The 17,859-nt window shown below is 32.8% G+C and overlaps 2 protein-coding genes across 2 annotated transcripts; one reads left to right on the top strand and one right to left on the bottom strand.

Moving 5' to 3' along the window:
- The first annotated feature begins 1,614 nt into the window (after positions 1 to 1,614).
- Positions 1,615 to 4,827, top strand: LOC104210280 (putative vesicle-associated membrane protein 726). The gene is made up of 5 exons (XM_009759138.2): positions 1,615 to 1,961; positions 3,437 to 3,578; positions 3,668 to 3,788; positions 4,469 to 4,531; positions 4,681 to 4,827. The coding sequence occupies exons 1-5, from the start codon at positions 1,772 to 1,774 to the stop codon at positions 4,825 to 4,827; spliced, it is 663 nt and encodes a 220-aa protein (XP_009757440.1). The 5' UTR covers positions 1,615 to 1,771.
- Positions 4,828 to 6,090: 1,263 nt separating this feature from the next.
- LOC104210279 (F-box protein PP2-B10-like) lies at positions 6,091 to 9,489 on the bottom strand. Its single transcript, XM_009759136.2, has 3 exons — positions 9,166 to 9,489; positions 6,782 to 6,900; positions 6,091 to 6,705 (listed from the first exon to the last, which is right to left on the bottom strand). Exons 1-3 carry the CDS (start codon positions 9,424 to 9,426, stop codon positions 6,300 to 6,302), a joined length of 786 nt encoding a protein of 261 aa, XP_009757438.1. The 5' UTR covers positions 9,427 to 9,489; the 3' UTR covers positions 6,091 to 6,299.
- Positions 9,490 to 17,859: the final 8,370 nt, after the last annotated feature.

Below are 17,859 nucleotides of genomic sequence, written 5' to 3'. Positions count from 1 at the left end.
ATACAGGGTATATCAAATAGTGTATCTACGGGATGAATCGTTTAGGAATCACATATGTAAGTGTGAAGTGTTAGCCGCTTCAAGGAGAATTTTACAAGGCCAATTCTCTACGCACTATGAAACCAGGCAGTGTTCATGCCTGAAACGAACACAACAATGAGAACCAAAGACGGTTAAGGGATTGATTGTGTGACTTATGGTTGTCTAAGTATACACTAAAGTTCGACAGTTCAAAGATATCAAATCTACCAATTGATCGAGTATATCCGACATAAGTTCACTACGGAAAGTTCAAAGGGAAACCTACTTATCCATATGCAATTAATCCTTGCTTGCAAATCACACAAGTTTTTCATGCATACTTCCGTGATATAGTCATTCCCCATTCATGTGGGGGATTGTTGAGTTTCTTTTTAATATAGAAAGGTATTAAAAAGAGGGTGAATGGGAAATGGAGGGAAATGAAAATTTTGAGTAAAATTTTAAGTTTCCCTCTCCTTTTAATGAGACATTGTCCCTCATTGGTAGAGGAAAAGGAGTTTGGTAGGTTTATATACAAATGCACTTCATGTAGCTCTTAAAGAGTTAGGAAGAAGGAAAGCCTCGCGCCGTCGTCGCTCGCTCGCTCGGCTCGCTACGGCTTCGGCTTCGGATTCAGATTTGGTCAAATGATCGATTGATTGATTAAATTTTTGCACCAAATTTATTTGTTAATAGTAAATATTAACGTAACAATATCCGTGTTTGTAACGGGTGTATTCCAAATCCGTGGATCTGTTCCAGCAACAAGTGCTCATTCCACCATACATAATTCTCCATTATAACAAATTGGTGCTACATCCACCATGAAAAAAAGTGCTCCACTAAATGAGTGGAATTGCACTATAAATAGATGGTGAGCAAATTGTTGAAACACACAGAAAAAACGGACAGAAAACAGAAAGCAACAAGCAATCTGATTTCCTCTTCTATTATCGCTCAACATTGGCTATAAATTGCATTTCCTTCTTCTCAGAATTTCCATTCGACTTCTGAGTTCTCCTCCTTTCTTGTGCATTGCTTTAAACTACAAACAAAGCAACTGTAAGTGTGATTTGCTGCCGAACTTTGTGTTCGCTGAAACACTGGGGTTTGAAGTACCGCTACACCAGTGTGTAATTCGTTCTATCCTGGGAGGAAATAATCCATAACCTTGGGTACTAGGAGGGGATTAAATTCCTTAAGGAAATACTGTGAATTCTGTGGGCTTGAATTAATTACTGTTTCATTTATATTTACGTTTATATGCTAACATTCTTTTCTCCAGAATTATTATTTACAAATACACGCTTAATTTAACAATTGTATATTGTCTTCATATTTTCAAAGAATCATCACGAATGTGTCGGAACTTTAGAAAATTTATGTAAAGAATTAAATGAGTTATAATTATTCTGAAAAGAAATTTAAAAAAAAATGTCTTGGACATACATGAATAAATACTATATGTGAACCAAACCTTACACTACATCATAGTTCAAGGAAATTCGGTTGCTTTTTTAATCTTTATTTTCTCCCCTATATTTACCAATTACTATTTTATTATTCTCCTAGCAATTTTTACTAATTCAATCACCTTCGTCTTCAACCATTCAACAATATGCTATCGCGCGTTTCGTTTCCATGCATGCAAAATAATCTCTCTAGAATGTTATTTTCCCTTTGATTGAATTCTTTTCGCCATCTTCTCTCTTTTGAGGTTCTTGGAATTTTCCATTACAAAATTAAAAGGATGGGACAACAGACGTTGATTTATAGCTTCGTTGCCCGGGGAACGATAATTTTGGCAGAGTACAGCGAGTTCACAGGAAATTTTAATAGCATAGCCTCTCAATGCCTGCAAAAACTGCCTACATCTAACAACAAATTCTCATATAATTGTGATGGTCACACCTTCAATTTCCTCTCCGACAATGGATTCAGTTAGTTTCATTTCATTCCTATTCATGATAATAACATTTTTTTTAATTTCCTTTTTTCTTTACCTGTTTTGATCAATTGTGGATCTATTTATTTGGTCATTTTGATTGCCTGGCATTAGTTATTCTCATTGTCTGGTGTTCGTTATTCAATTGCATGTACATACTTCATAATGAGCTTTCTTTTATGCATGCCAATGTGGTGGAAGTGTCGAATAATCAACCACAATTGGAGATACTGAAATAAAAAGAAGAAGAAAAAAACCCATAATATTGGTAGATTGAGGGTTATTTGTTGGTAAAAGGGATTTTATAGATCAAGAAATGTGAATTATACAGTGTACCCTGAACATATGACCTTTTGCTATTTTCATCCACTTTCTGCTTCATTTGCCTTCTTATGTGTGACTAGGAAAAGCAAACTGGCGGGTCGGGTCGGATATAGTTCGGGTTGAAAACGGGTAATGAAAAGGATAAATTATTCGACGCGACCCATATTTAATACGGATAAAAAACGGATTAACCGGCGGATAATATGGATAACCATATTGTCCATGACTTGCATATGATCACTTTTTGGAGAATTCTTAGTTTCTCTAACTTGAGGAACCCCCAATTTAAGGCTTTACAAATGTAAATGTTAGACCCATTGGTTATCCATTGTTTACCCATTAGTTATCCATTTTCTAAATGGATAATATGGTTCTTATTCATATTTGACTCATTTTTAAAAAGTTCATTATCCAACCCATTTTTTAGTGGATAATATGGGTGGTTAACTGTTTTCTTTTAACCATTTGCCACCTCTATGTGTGACTAAAGATCTACGTACCATGTCATCTATAGTATCGCTTCATACTCATAGTAAAGTCGCATTTTCGGTTTCAAGCAAGGGTAGAGCGACATAGCCCGAAGGGGTTCAATTTGAATTCATTTCGTTGAAAAATTATATTGTGCAAATAGGATAAAAACATAATTTTTTGGTATATATAAACGTTTGAATATCCTCGAAGCAAGAAAAACTTTTAGTGAATGACAAATGTGGTTCCAAAATTACTTCTTTATCATAGGATAATTCGTATGTAGGGGGGTTTCGTGCGCCTTTTTGAATCTCCTATTAGGATTCTTGTTGCTACTGCGAGTTTCAAGGAATCATCATAGACTGGAGGCCAATACACAAGGCATCCTATGTTGACACAGTGAGTCATACCTACCTCAAGTGGTATGATGTAAACAGCCTCATGTAATGCAAGCTTTAGTGATTACTTTCACAGCTTAAACCCACGAGCTACAGGTCACACAGAGGTTGCTCCAAGGCTCATCGTAGACTATTCATTTCATTCTCATAAAATGGCCAACATTAGTTCTGAATGGCGTATTCTATTTTTCTCAGTGTTTGTTAAAATATTTGTTACAAACTTGACCTGTTAAATACTATCTTAATATATCATTGAACCTCATTTACTTTGATACTGCAGCATATTGCGTGGTGGCTACTGAATCTGCAGGCAGGGAAATCCCCATTGCCTTCTTGGATCGTGTAAAGGATGATTTTAGCAAAAGATATGCTGGAGGAAAAGCTGCAACTGCTAGTGCTAAAAGCCTGAATAGGGAATTTGGGTAACTTTCTTTGTCAATAATAATTAACATGTACATATATTATCATTGTACAGGAATTACTAAACAATTGTTTTCACACGCCAATGTAGGTCAAAATTAAAGGAACACATGAAATACTGTGTTGATCATCCTGAAGAAATCAGTAAGCTTTCTAAGGTCAAGGCTCAAGTTTCTGAAGTCAAGGGAGTTATGATGGAAAACATTGAGAAGGTAATATTTTTTTTTAATTAGGTTATACTTTATCCAAAACTTTGAAATAAAAGGAGTCACATCTGACAACATGGGTGTTATCCGGCACAGCTTTGCCAACATTCAACAAGTTATATTGAAAAAAATATGCATCTATATAATAGAGAAGAAAAAAATGTAAACATTAATTCGGGAAAGAAGTAAAGCGTTAGAACCTCTACTTCCCCATAACTGAAAAAACATACAAGTTAACTTGCGATAATAGGCTACAACAACAACCCAGTACCCATGGGTTTTGAGGAGGATAGGATGTACGCAATCTTATCCTTACCCTGGAAGGGCAGAGAGGTTGTTTCCGATAGACCCTCAGCTAAAGAAATGATGAAAGGAGCACGAATATTCAGAAAGCTGAAACCAAGATAGCAAAAGAAACGATGAAAGAAGTATTGATAGCAAGTAATAACAATACAAGATATGTAGTAATAGCAATCTAAGGATAAAATGATACCATACTAACACTAATACTATTGAACTAGGAAGGCAAAGGGAAACGTTCGACTCCTTTTAACCTTCTGGCAGCACTTGTGTCAAATTCTGCATACGCCATTGACATGGAGAATCTTCATGTTTTGTAGTTCTTTATTACTGAATTCAACATTGAATGTATTATGAATTTGCTCAAGATTTTTGTCTGATATCAGGTTCTTGACCGTGGTGAGAAGATTGAGCTTCTAGTCGATAAAACAGAGAATCTTCGATCACAGGTCAGCTTAATGCATCAGGAATATGTTTTGAGCAACTTTAACTGCATGATTGATGTGTCCACTTTCCTATTTCATTCCTTTAATTTTTATAAGCAAAAATTGTTTCCTGGTTTGTGCAATGGTTGTAATCTGTTATTTGCGATTTTCAGGCTCAGGACTTCAGAAAACAGGGGACCAAGATAAGGAGGAAGATGTGGTATGAAAATATGAAGATAAAACTGATTGTTTTGGCTATCATCATAATCATCATTCTCATTATCATTTTATCTGTCTGCCCGGGATTCAAATGCACTTGACTTGCATCAGACTACCTCTACCCCGAGGTTCTTATCTTCGATATATACCCTTATTCATGCTTGCTTGATCCATTTTTGATGTTTTAACCTACCAATCAGTCGGCGTTTTTCTTTCCCGAGGCAAATTCAAGATCTGAATTCAGAATGAACATGATCTTAAATCTTAATGTATACATATTTTATTTATTTTTTGTATTTGTATACATAGTTTGAGCTGAAAGCAATAGGTTCACTTGAACTCATAGAACCCCTCCTAAATCTGACTCTATTCCTTTCAATTGGCACTTAGCTCATGAGAAGCTGGATTGGCCTGTATTTTTGATGTAGATGAATAGGTAATCATGATTTGTTTATTACCTTTATTTTTCTTCGGGTGTTGTCTCTAATTCTTGTTCCCTGTTTCCCCAATTGAAGCCACAACAAGTTGATACTGTAAATGCTTTATTTCGCTTGTTATATATGTGACTCCAATGGCTACAAAACCATAATTAAAAGTCCATAGCTGTGATATTTTTGGAATTTCAAAGAAATATTGAAGAATATAATTACTTGTAGATTTATGGTTGAATCTTGTTTTCTCTTTGAAATAATAGTTCTTAATTTACTATCTCAAATTTTCAACCTGATAATTTCAACTAATAAACTCCATGTATTTGGAGAGTTAGCAAAAGGATGTACCTGATCATTGTTTGGGTTCCACCTCAATGAATCCTTGACAGTATGCTTGTGATAGAGGCCTTCTGTGTCAACTGAAACAGAGTATCGCTACAAGCATACGAATTAGACCACATTAGTATGAAGTACAAAGCTGCTGATTTTATATCTATATCAGAAGAACATTCTAAAGAACACAGTTTCCTTTCGAACAAATTATAAGAAACTGAGAGAAAGTGTCCTAATACCTCAATAAACTTGTGATATGGTAAACAATATGCAATAGATTCCTCTGCCATTATTAGCGCGAGCCGTTGGGAGTCCAATCAAAGTTGTGAATCAAAAGACAAACTAGTAAGTTCTTCCATAATCTTGGCCAAAATTGACATCCGGTTAGTCCTCACAGCTCAATACTGCATTTTCACTTAATAATCAACCTCAAGGGAAAACCAGGCAAACACTGCAAATATATGCAGGTTTGCATAATCAGAAACTAGCCCGGATGGATATTAGATATCAGAAACTTCCGTTCTAGCATAGACAAGGTTTAGGTAGCCCTTCCCAGGAATGCAGGGAGTATAAAGAGTTGAACATAACAGAGTGCAGAAATTGATGCAACAAACAAGTGTCATATTTCATTTACAATCATAATAAGATATTGAGGTTTTTACACACATCTATTCACTCTGTATTGTACATTAACATAGTGAATCAACTATATGGATAGCCCGATATTGACCATTTTGTGAGAAGAATTTTGAATCAATCCAGAAAAGAGCGACCCTTAGCAACGCATGATAAGAGGATTCTTCTCTTCTTCATTCTGGTCGAAACTCCATTCCTTGAACAATGAGGCCACCTTTGGCAAAGAGACGCCTAATCTCCATCAATCTTGCTTCAACATCTCCATCTTCTCCAGCATCATTGAAAAAATTTCCCATTTCTATTTCCATCCATCCATCAACTCTTCTCTTGGATCGCTTCTCACCTGCTCCTTCTTGTCTCGAAAGACTAACAACACTAGCTCGTTCCTCAGCTTTGTTGTTACTCTCACAATCAACAAATCTAACAAAAGCATTAGCAGTTTCAAGGCCATAAAATCCGTTTGCCAATTTGAACACTAGATAAACAACATATTTGGTTCTTTTTGACAATATTCGAGTTTCAATCTTGCCTCGCATATCAAGCCAACAAACAAACTGAAGATTAGCCACTTCCGAGAATCTGCAAAAAATTATAGTGCTCAAATTAGTAATTTTTTTCTAAATTACACAGGAAAGGAACAGACAAAATATAAAACCTGGAGTCGGGGTGAGATGACCATTTCCAATAATGTGGTGTATCACCCCATGAAATAACAAGCTCCCTTGCTGCAATCATAAAACACTTCTTCCCAGTCCCCTTATCCAATGAAAAACTCTATTTAACAAATAAAACCACAGATACACAATACATCAGGAATAAAAAATAAAAAATTTAAAAATAAAAAAGGGTCTTAGACTTTATCTACCTACATGAAATGGAATCCGGGACCAGACAACTGAATGCCCGTGATTGATCGGGCTGGGACGGTCACAGGCCGACCCTCCCCAACTTGACATGATTAGGGCCTAAATTGCTCGGACTCTTCACTTTCTGTGTCGCACCCGTGTTGACACGACATGGGCGTAGGTATGGGTGTGGGATCCGTACCGGATCTGGTCTACCGATTTTGGGTAATTTGACCAAAATCGATGGTGACATTCAGGACATATACAATGATTTATGAAACCAAAACAAAAGCTAGGGTAAAACTGAAGAAAATGGAATACTTTATATCTTTACCTTTTATCTCCTTTTCATATTCTCCTCTTGATCAATATTTGAAATATCTTTGTAAGTTTTCTACATAATTTAGACATATTGCTATTACTCTATTTCTGGATATTTGAATTATTTTTAGCCAAATCCCTGCATCTGTACCTGATCTGTACCACCGAATCTTAAAATTTAGATTATAAAGGATCCAACCACTAGATTTGCAGCCGCACCCGAGTCCGTAGGGCCCTTTTGCATTGACAATTAGCAGATTTTTTCTTGTATTCACGAACATAAACACATTTACACCTAAAATAAAAACTTTAAAAGGAAACAAATTGATACACTTTTGATCCTTAGTTATTTAATGAATGAAGATAGTGGTCCTTGTGATATCTAATTAAGGAAATATTACTCTAGGAAATATCTGTCATACTGTGATCCTTGTAAAATTATACATCAATCTTGGAAAAAATTCAGTAGAATTACTAATACAAACACATACTCCAATTAGTATATTATTATATATCACACACAACGTTCATTAATTAACAGCCTGGAAAAATTGAGACCAAAATAATAGTAGTAGTACATTTTAATCTATTACATATATTACCTGATCAAATTTTATAAAAGCCAAAAATTATTTTAAGAGTTTAAGTTTTTTGCGCTGAGGATATAAGAATTATTTACACAATCAGGTCACTTGAAAGATAATTACAAGTAACTTTATTTAATTAGCATTAATTAGAAACGTAAAACAAATGGTAACTAACATTCTCTAACAGGTTAAATTATACTCCTCCCTTTGGTCTACTTTAATTAATTTTTTAGCCTTTTATTTTTTGTGGTTCACAATATTTGATTTTGTTAGATATCAAGAAGGAGTTAACTTCTTCTTTGAAAAGTTGTCATTTGAGTAAAGAGCCTAGAAATATTTGCTATATTTCCAATGAATAAACTATGGTTAATATGGTCAATTTCATTGTTAATTAATACTAAAAGGTGGATTCCTTAAAAATTAATTAAAGTGAACCAAGAGGGAGGTATAAACATTTATTAACCACCATAAGTGATGTGGTGCAGTGTGTGCAGTGGATGGGGCTGCTCCTTCCTTACCCAGAGGTCTCGAGTTCTAGCCCTGGGTATGGAAAAACCCTTGGTAGGGAGCGCTACCCCCGAATGGGGCTTACCCGGCGCGAATCCGGATATAATCGGGCTCCAATACGGGTACCGAACACCGGATGGGAAACCAAAAACATTTATTAACCTATTAGTATATATATATAACTTAAATCCTTATTACTCCATCTCTTTTAATTACTCCTTCCGGTCAACAATAAGTGACCAATTTACTTTTTTATTATGGTCCAAAATAAGTATCTATTTATATAATTAAAAAAATTCAATTTTGTTTTTCCAAAATTAAGGGATGTACAGTATACCAAAAAAGTTATTTACCCCTCACATTTGATCACATTTGAAAATAGAAGTAAGTGCTACTATAACTATGTAGCAATATTTAATTAAGGTTAGTTTAGTCATACTAATTATTTTTGTCTAGAATTTAGTATTTCCTAAACGGTTGTACCCAAAGCAAATTGGTAACTTATGGTGGACCGGAGGGAGTATCGCTCCTTTCTAAATTATAAAATAATTTAACTTAAAACTTCTCATTTTTACCTTTTATAGCCACACAAACGTGATCACATATTTAAAAACTACAAGTTTCAATACTCGCAAATTCCAAAATCTTTCATATATTTTTTAAACTCATTCTCGCTCAAATAGGTTTATTACTCAGTAACTGGGATTAAAATCACAATCTTTTCTTAAAACACCAGCAAAAAAAAAGAGAGAGAGAAGAAAGAAAGGTTAGATAGTTACCAGTTTGCCGCCATCAGTGAGAAATGGGGAGTCACATAGACTAAAATAAAGCTCTTTTTTGGAAGGAGAAACCAAGAGTGAGTCTGATTTAGAGATAATATGTTGATAATCAGAGGGCAAAAATTTCTCCCAAACGACGTCGGATTCAGCAGCAGACTTGAATCCTCGTGAGATAGCTGAGGAAGTAGCAGCATCTTTGGGAGAAGTGAAGGACAGAATTTCCGATATGCAACCTTCTGGCAATAAACTAAAATAATCCATTCGCAAAACTTAATTGATTAAAGTTGCTGAATTTATATAGAAAACCAAGTACAAGCTTTGGAAACTACTTTGCACGTTGCTTTGTTTGTCTTCAAGGCGTCAACACGTGTTATGTTGGATAAGTATTAGTGGAACAGCTTAATACAGCTTGTTTACATGTTATTAGTTGTATCGTATTATCTATGTCTATCTATTAGCTCATTTGGTCAAGCTGCAAAAATCAGCTTATTTTGAAAAGTGTTTTTTTTTCAAAAATACTTTTGGTGAGAAGCAATTTGTATTTGGTTAATTAGTTTAAAAAATACTTCTGAGCAGCAATTAGTATTTGGCCAAGCTTTAAAAAACTGCTTCTAAGTGTATTTTTCTCAAAAGTGCTTTTGGAGGGAAGCTACTTTTTTCTGCTTCTCCAAAACTGCTTCTGCTTCTCCTCAAAAACATTTTTTTTCCTTTCAAAAGCTTGGCCAAACACCTCAATTTTTGGCCAAAAGTGCTTTTGGCCAAAAAAAAAAAAAAGCCTCGCCAAACAGGCTATATATCTATATTATTATTAAATCAAGAATAATAATGTTGGTGGACAAAAATATCCCTCAAATATTTCCTACTTAAAGCAATTCAATGAAGGATATAATTGTAATATTGGATAGAAACTATTCAAAGTAAAACTTTTTCCTGTTGGGATTTAATTCCTATATTTAAGCAGTGAATAATAAAAATCTTCCTTAAATAATGAGTAATTAAAGCTCGCTTTCAATGAGTAGTTCGGATGCCTACTTCTAAAAATTTAAATGGTCTTATTTTAATTGATTTACCATAAATGTTTATCGTTTGATAATTATTATTAAAATTGTTTTGAAGTTTCATTTTGTGAGACTAAAATTGACAATGCAAAATAAAAAAATTATTATAAAAGCATGAATACAATGTCGGTTTACAAAAATAAACTTATAATATTAAGCATAATAACTCATAATAAAAGGACATAACCGTAATTCTATATATTATTCCTATAGTCCAATTAGTTTTAGGACATAATACTACGCGTTAGGAATCCTACATAATTACCTTTAGGAATCCTATTAGTATAATTACTTTCGGGCTGTTTAATTCATGTAAAAATGAAAAAGTAAATATCTTTAGTCATGTAATTTATTACTTTCACGATATACTTTTTAAAAATTCCTATTACTAATTTAATTTAATAATGTATTATAATGTACTATTACTAATTTAATTTGAGAACGTATTATATTGTCCAAATTCATTGAAAAAAGGAGAGGTTGTATTATTATAAAAGCATAAATACAATATTAATATACCGAAATAGCCCTAAATTATCAAATAGAAGAACTCATAGGAAGAGGACATAACTGCAATAACCTATTTTTTGGACTACAATACCTTCTACGCTAATTTTTAATAATTTTAAAATTAATAAAATTTTGTCTATTAAAAATATGGAGGAAAGTTTAATAAAATAAATTTCATAAGAATCCTCTGTATTGGCAATACATTATCACTCCATAATGTCAATACCAAGAAAAAATAAAAGTAATATTAAATGGATTGCATAAAGAGTTGAAATTGAGAAAAAAATACCCTCACGATAATATATTTATATTTTATTTGAACTATTTTCCTATTAAATAATATTTTGTAATTAATTTTTTGTGTAATATTGAAAAATACCCAATTATTAAACAACAACTAAGAAAATATTTAAGAATATATAAATGTGTGAAAAGAAAACAAAAATGGTTGATAAGAGTCAATGTCACTAATGATTCTACAAAATAAAGATATAAAAGCAAAATGTCATATCAATCTTTTACTCTTTGAAAATAAAATTTATGGTGAAAAAAATTATAATTAAGATTAAATATTAAAAATAAGAGATGAACTATATTAAGATCTGAACCAACATATAATAAATTATTTTTTATGCTAAAACTAAATAATTAAATATTTTAATAAATTATTTAGCAAGAGAATCCAATTCAATTATTTTTTAAATTCATCATATAAATAAAAATCTTATTCAAGTTAAAAAAGATAATCTTAGATTACATAAATTTATTCCATAAAAAGAGTATTAGAACATAATGTAAAAAGATTAGTATATTATTAAGAATCAAAATACCATACAAGTGATTGAGGAAGCACAATCAAAGCTAAATCCCAAACAAGAACAAACTTTCAAGACTATGTTATAAAGAGTCGACTCTGTCATAATGGGATTATTTTTTATAGATGCCTCCGGCAAATCAAAATAATATTTTTATGTCATACATTACTTACAAATATAATATCAAGAGGCATGACACTATTAGTAATATTATCAAGTGGTATACAAACAACGATTTTATTGTGACACCACCCACTTTAGATTTGATATACCTATTCAAATAACTTAAATAACCATCACAAATATATCAAAGTAGAGTAATAATGCTAAATTTGTAAGGAAAGCGAAATTGATAATATGGGATGAAGTACTCATGTCTAAGTGTCAAACGATCGAAATAATTTTCCGGAGTTCTAGAGATATATTGAGTATTAATGAACCGTTTGGTGGAAAATTAATGGTTTGAGATGTGAGTTATGTCAAGTACTACCAGTAGTTCCAAAATCGAGAAAAACAAAGACTATAAAAGCTAGCTTGTCAAAGTTATACTTCTTGTCTCAAACGAAAAATATTCAACTAACAAGAAATATAAAGCAGGGACAAATCCATTATTCAGTGTCTTTTTGCTTCGTGTCAGAAACGAAGAAGAGCATCCAATAAAAGATGAATTGGTTCTTTCTAAACACTTGATTATCAATCCCAATGGTAATAGTAGTGCATTTAATAAGAGAAATATTTCTATCATTAGATTAAAACACAATTTGTGCAAATCTCATGATAGAATTAAAAAGATATCTTAGCTATCAGAAATGAATGTTGATCAACTAAATAAAAGGTTGGTTGCAAAATTTTATAGTAAAAATAAAATATTTTCCTGTTTTTGACTCAGTAAAAAATGATACCAATAATTACTACAAAGAAGAATACCTAAGAATTTTAATACCAAATGACATTCTACCATATATGTTTGTTGTCAAGTTTATTATTTCTTACATATGTTAGTGCCACCGTTTATATAATAGACTAAGTTAAAATTGATCTTCCATTGTATATAAGTTGATTTTGAAGAAAAATATGATCGCCATGCTACTAAAAAACTTAGATACACCAAATAGCTTATGTAATAGGACATAGATGCTATATTGAAGTTTTGACAATAACGTCATACATGCAAAAATTATGATATTGGTCAATGTGATTCTAAGTATATTCTTATCCATGAATTCAACTTCCGTCTTCCGAAACTAAGGAATATCCTTTTAAATTTGTGAGAAAATAATTTGTAATATGTTTATGCTTTGCAAATATAATAAATAAAGCACAAGGACAAACATCCTAAATATTAGACTATATTTACCGCAATATATTTTCTTACATGAACAACTGTATATTGCACTTTCATGAGAGATATCAAGATCGACAACAAGAGTTTCTTGTTAAGGCAGAGCAACGAAATTATTAGGAGGAAACATACATAAAAAAATATTGACCACAAAGAAGTGTTCGTTAAGATATCATCAAATTAAATACTTTTAAATTATAATATATAATTATCCAACTAACATGACAAATTTGATCATTTGTGTAAGTTTGATAATGTTCTTTTACTTTAAATTCATGTATTATGCTAATGTAATAATAATTTTCGGTATTTAAATCATCATGTGCTATTATTAGCGTGCAACGCACGTTCATAGATGCTAGTTATTTAAAATGTAAGAGTTTATTTTGATTATTATTTAAATTTTTTTGTATTTTTTGTATTATATAGTTAAATTTATCGTCACGTAACGATGAAAAATGTCACTTTTTTGAACGATCAATTTGGTGTGGTTGCGTACCCTTTTTATTCCTCTCATTTTACCCTTCCTTATTATTAAATAATTCTATTTTATCATTTACCCTACTTATTTTTATAATAATTTTATCTTGTATCCTACTTTTTCTGTATAATATTACAAGTTTATTTTTATATTATTGGTGCATGACATCATGAAATGATGACAAACAATACAATATATTCAAACATTATATATATCTAAATAATACAATACAATACAATGTAAGTACAATACAATGTGATTGTGTAAATAAATTTTATTATAATAACGTGTATTTGGATATATATTAGCGGAACAGCTTAGTCAAATGAGAAAGATTGTAACTATTGGCGGTTAACATAAAAAATTGAAAATAGTAAATTACAATTTTTTTTTTTCAACGTAAAAGTATACAGATGATCATATAATCCCTTTTTCAATATTGATGGAACATGATAGGGATTCATATTGTCTTGCCCTCTGAAAAAATTGCTCATTCATTTTTATAAGTTTATAATCTTTGCGGTAGCTTCATTAATATTATGTATCAAACAAAAGGTATGTTCAGGAAGATCAATTATTTGGATGGTTGTTACATGTTTTGTATTGTATCGTATTGTATTGTATTGTATTGTATTGTATTGTATTGTATTGTATTGTATTGTACTGTATTGTTTGATGAATATAACGTTTAGATAGATTGTATCGTTTGTCGTCGTTTAGTGATATCACGCACAAAAAATATGAGGAATAAACTTACAACATTACTAAGAAAAAATAAGATACGAAGTAGAATTCATAAAAAAAATAATAGGGTAAATAATAAAATGTGATAATTTAATAACAAAGAAGTGTAAAATGAGAGAAAAAAGCAAGGGAACGATGCTACCACACCAAATACGTCGTTACATAAAATGACACTTTTCGTCGTTACGTAACGATGAATTTAATGATACGATACAATAAAATTTAAGTAACAATCAAAACAAACATTGTATTTAAAGTAACACTACGATATAATATAATAATTAATCATAAAGAATTAATTGAAATCCTAGAGTTATTTATGTTTGATCAACATATTTTTCTGGAGGACCGACAAATACTTTTGCGGCAAAAAAAAAATTGTAATAAGAAACATTCGATTTTCGCACTCTTGCTATGAATCTACGTTGAAGAAGTTGATATAACATTCCAAACTCCAAATTTAGCATCATAACATTTTATTTTTGGTGATTTATAATATAGTGATTATCTTAGTTATTTGGATTTTTTTATAGTAATTCTTTAACATATATATCAATAATAAAAAATTAAAATTGATAATTTTTCCTCTTAATATACTATTTTATTTAATATTTTTATGTGGCTATATCTTATTTTAATATAAAATAAATAAGTAATTTTTAAAGTTAAATCATTTCCTTCGGACAGGCTTGGGACAGAGATGGTGTAATTTAACGCCTTTTGTCATGTATTTCCTCTAAAATTGCGCCGTTTCAATTAGCAAAACCTTTCTCTAAACATTATTGAAACTGTCAAAAATGGGCGATCTTTTTACGCTGCCAGTAATTTCAAGCCGCTCGAAACCTCCCAACTATATATGTAGCTCCTGATTCTAGTATTTTTTTTAAGAACTTAACAATAGATGTTATTTTTAATCCAATTTCTAAATTGTCATTCTTTTAGGGCCGAAGGAGAGTACGGACACCGACTGAGATTAATAAATAGCTTTGGAGAAATTTGAAGTCCTCAGCAAATTTGTGACAAGTATGCAGCTTTCTTTTTTCTCTTACTTAAGTTGGTATTTAAATGTTTTTTTCGGGGATTATGTTGTTGTTGCAATTTTAGTTAGTTAATTCTTCCCTTGTTGAATTTTGTTTCCTTTATTATAAGCCAGTAGGATTATATGCAATTCATGGTGTTAATTGCTAGTTTTGTTAGCTCCTTTTCTTTCCATTATATTATGCGTTTGGAAAATTGTCCTGCTATTCAGTATGAACATGCATTTTCCTTCATGTGAGAGAATTCTTTGTTGGGAACAGCTGCAATCTAGGCTAAACACAAGTAAAATATTGGTTGGGATTTAGAGTTAGATGCATAATCCGATTGAGAAGGGTAATTTGCTGCGGGAAAATAGGAGGAAATTGCTAGAGCATGCATTGGAGAAGAACATGTTGGGAATAAACCCCCACAGAAATAATATTCACGGTAATAAAAGTGAAATAATAACTTAGCATCGAGATACGGTAATTAACAAGAATAAAAGAGTGACAACGACACCAAGATTTTTACGTGGAAAATCCTTTTGAATAAGGGAAAAAACCACGGCCCTGAGAGGAGAAACTGATACCACTATTGCAAAGAATTTTACACTTTGTAGGTCCGAGTAAAATAATCCGAAGACCACTACAATATTCAAAAGAAATAACTCTCTTTTGATATTTCTACCTCACTACAATATCGCTCTCTCTCTCTATTTTTCTCACAGACTATTTTCTTATATCCAGCATGTGAAACCTCACTCTTTCTTTCTCTTTGTTTGGTGTGTCGAAATGAGAGCCGAAACTCTCCTTTTATAGTCGAAGCCTCACTCTCTGAAGCCTATTATATCTGACAATTTGCACACACTTTTCCTTCTTTTTCTTCAATGTTAACAATTCAACAATGTTGGCTGCCAAACCAAAGAAATTCTCAGCCAAATATTCTCCTTAGGCACATGCCTATTACTTTGGCTTTTGAATGAGATGGACCCCATCAATCTCCCCCACCAGTCTCATTTATCTAGAGGAGGTAGCACTGCATTCTAGTTTAAGTGCATGCCGACAAGTTCTTTGCATAGCTCGAACTTGTCTCTTGGTACCACCTTGGTCAGCATATCCGAAGGATTCTTGCTTGTATGAATCTTCTTGACCTGTATAGATCCATCCTTTATTCTTTCTCGAATCCAGTGATATCTCACGTCAATATGCTTCGTCCTTGCATGATACATGGTGTTTTTGCTCAGGTCTATTGCACTTTGACTGTCACAATAGACGACATACTCGTTTTGATGTAGTCCAAGCTCTCGAAGGAACCGTTTTAGCCAAACCATCTCCTTGCCGGCTTCAGTAGCGGCAATATACTCTGCTTCAACTGTAGAGAGTGCAACACACTTTTACAACTTTGACTGCCATGATATAGCTCCCCCTAAAAAATGTGAACATGTATCCAGTATGCCATATCAACATCCGTGTAGCCCTTCAAGGTTGAATCAGATCCTCCAAAACACAAGCAATCTCCTACAATACCTCTTAGATACCTAAGTATCCATTTGACTGCTTCCCAATGTTCCTTTCCAGGATTTTCAAGGAATCTGCTAACAACACCAACTGCATGAGCAATATCAGGTCTGGTGTATACCATTGCATACATCAAGCTTCCGACTGCTGAAGAAAAAGGAACTCTAGCCATGCTCCCTTTCTCTTCCACTGTTGTAGGACACACCTTCTTGTTCAATTTCAGATGACCAGCAAGAGGTGTGCCGATTGGCTGAGCACTTTTCATGTTGAAGCGTTGCAGTACGCGTTCAATGTACTTCTCCTGAGATAGCCAAAACTTTCTGTTTGTCCGCTCTCGAACTATATTCATCCCCAGAATTTGTTGTGTTGGGCCCAAGACTTAGACAAATCTCTCTTCAACTTTGCAATCAGCTCCTTGTCTTGTCCTAAAATCAACATGTCATCCACATACAACAATAATATAATAAAGTTGTTACAGGAAATCTTTTGAAGTATACACATAGATCAAATATGTCTTTATGTATGTTTGACTTTTCATGAATGAGTCAAATTTTATGTACCACTGCCTTGATGCCTGTTTCAATTCATAAAGACTCTTATTCAATTTGCATACCATGTGTTTCTTTCCAGATACTTCAAATCCTTCTGGCTGCTAATCTCCTCTTCCAAATCTCCAGAAGAAATGCAGTTTTCACATCTAACTGCTCCACTTCAAGATCTAGGCTAGCTGCTAAGCTCAAAATTGCTCGAATAGAAGTTGTTTTGACAACATGTGAGAAAATTTTGTCAAAATCAATACCTTTCTTCTGTTCGAAGCCTTTAACCACCAATCGAGGTTTGTATCTAACCAACTTACCATTTCTATCTTTCTTGAGTTTAAAGACCCACTTACATTTGAGTGGTTTTTTACCCTTTGGAAGTTCAACCAGCTTGTATGTGCCATTTTTCCGCAGAAATTCTATCTCTTCTTGCATGGCTTTCATCCACTGGTTCTTTTCTGGATGGGATAGCACCTCCTTAAGACTTTCTAGCTCCCGCTCATCACTGATGAGGACATACTCTGTGGAAGGGTACCTGCAGGACTCTACCCTTGGCCTTTCTGATCTCCTCAGAGATTGAGGTTGTTCTTCTCCCTGAGTGGGGTGCATCACTTGCTCGACATCATCATCAAGTTGCTCCTCCTGCTCAATAACCTCATTAGGTTGCTCCC

Source organism: Nicotiana sylvestris, chromosome 10, assembly GCF_000393655.2.
Source record: "Nicotiana sylvestris chromosome 10, ASM39365v2, whole genome shotgun sequence".
NCBI classification, from domain to species: Eukaryota; Viridiplantae; Streptophyta; class Magnoliopsida; order Solanales; family Solanaceae; genus Nicotiana; species Nicotiana sylvestris.
This window is presented reverse-complemented; position numbering and strand designations above follow the sequence as displayed.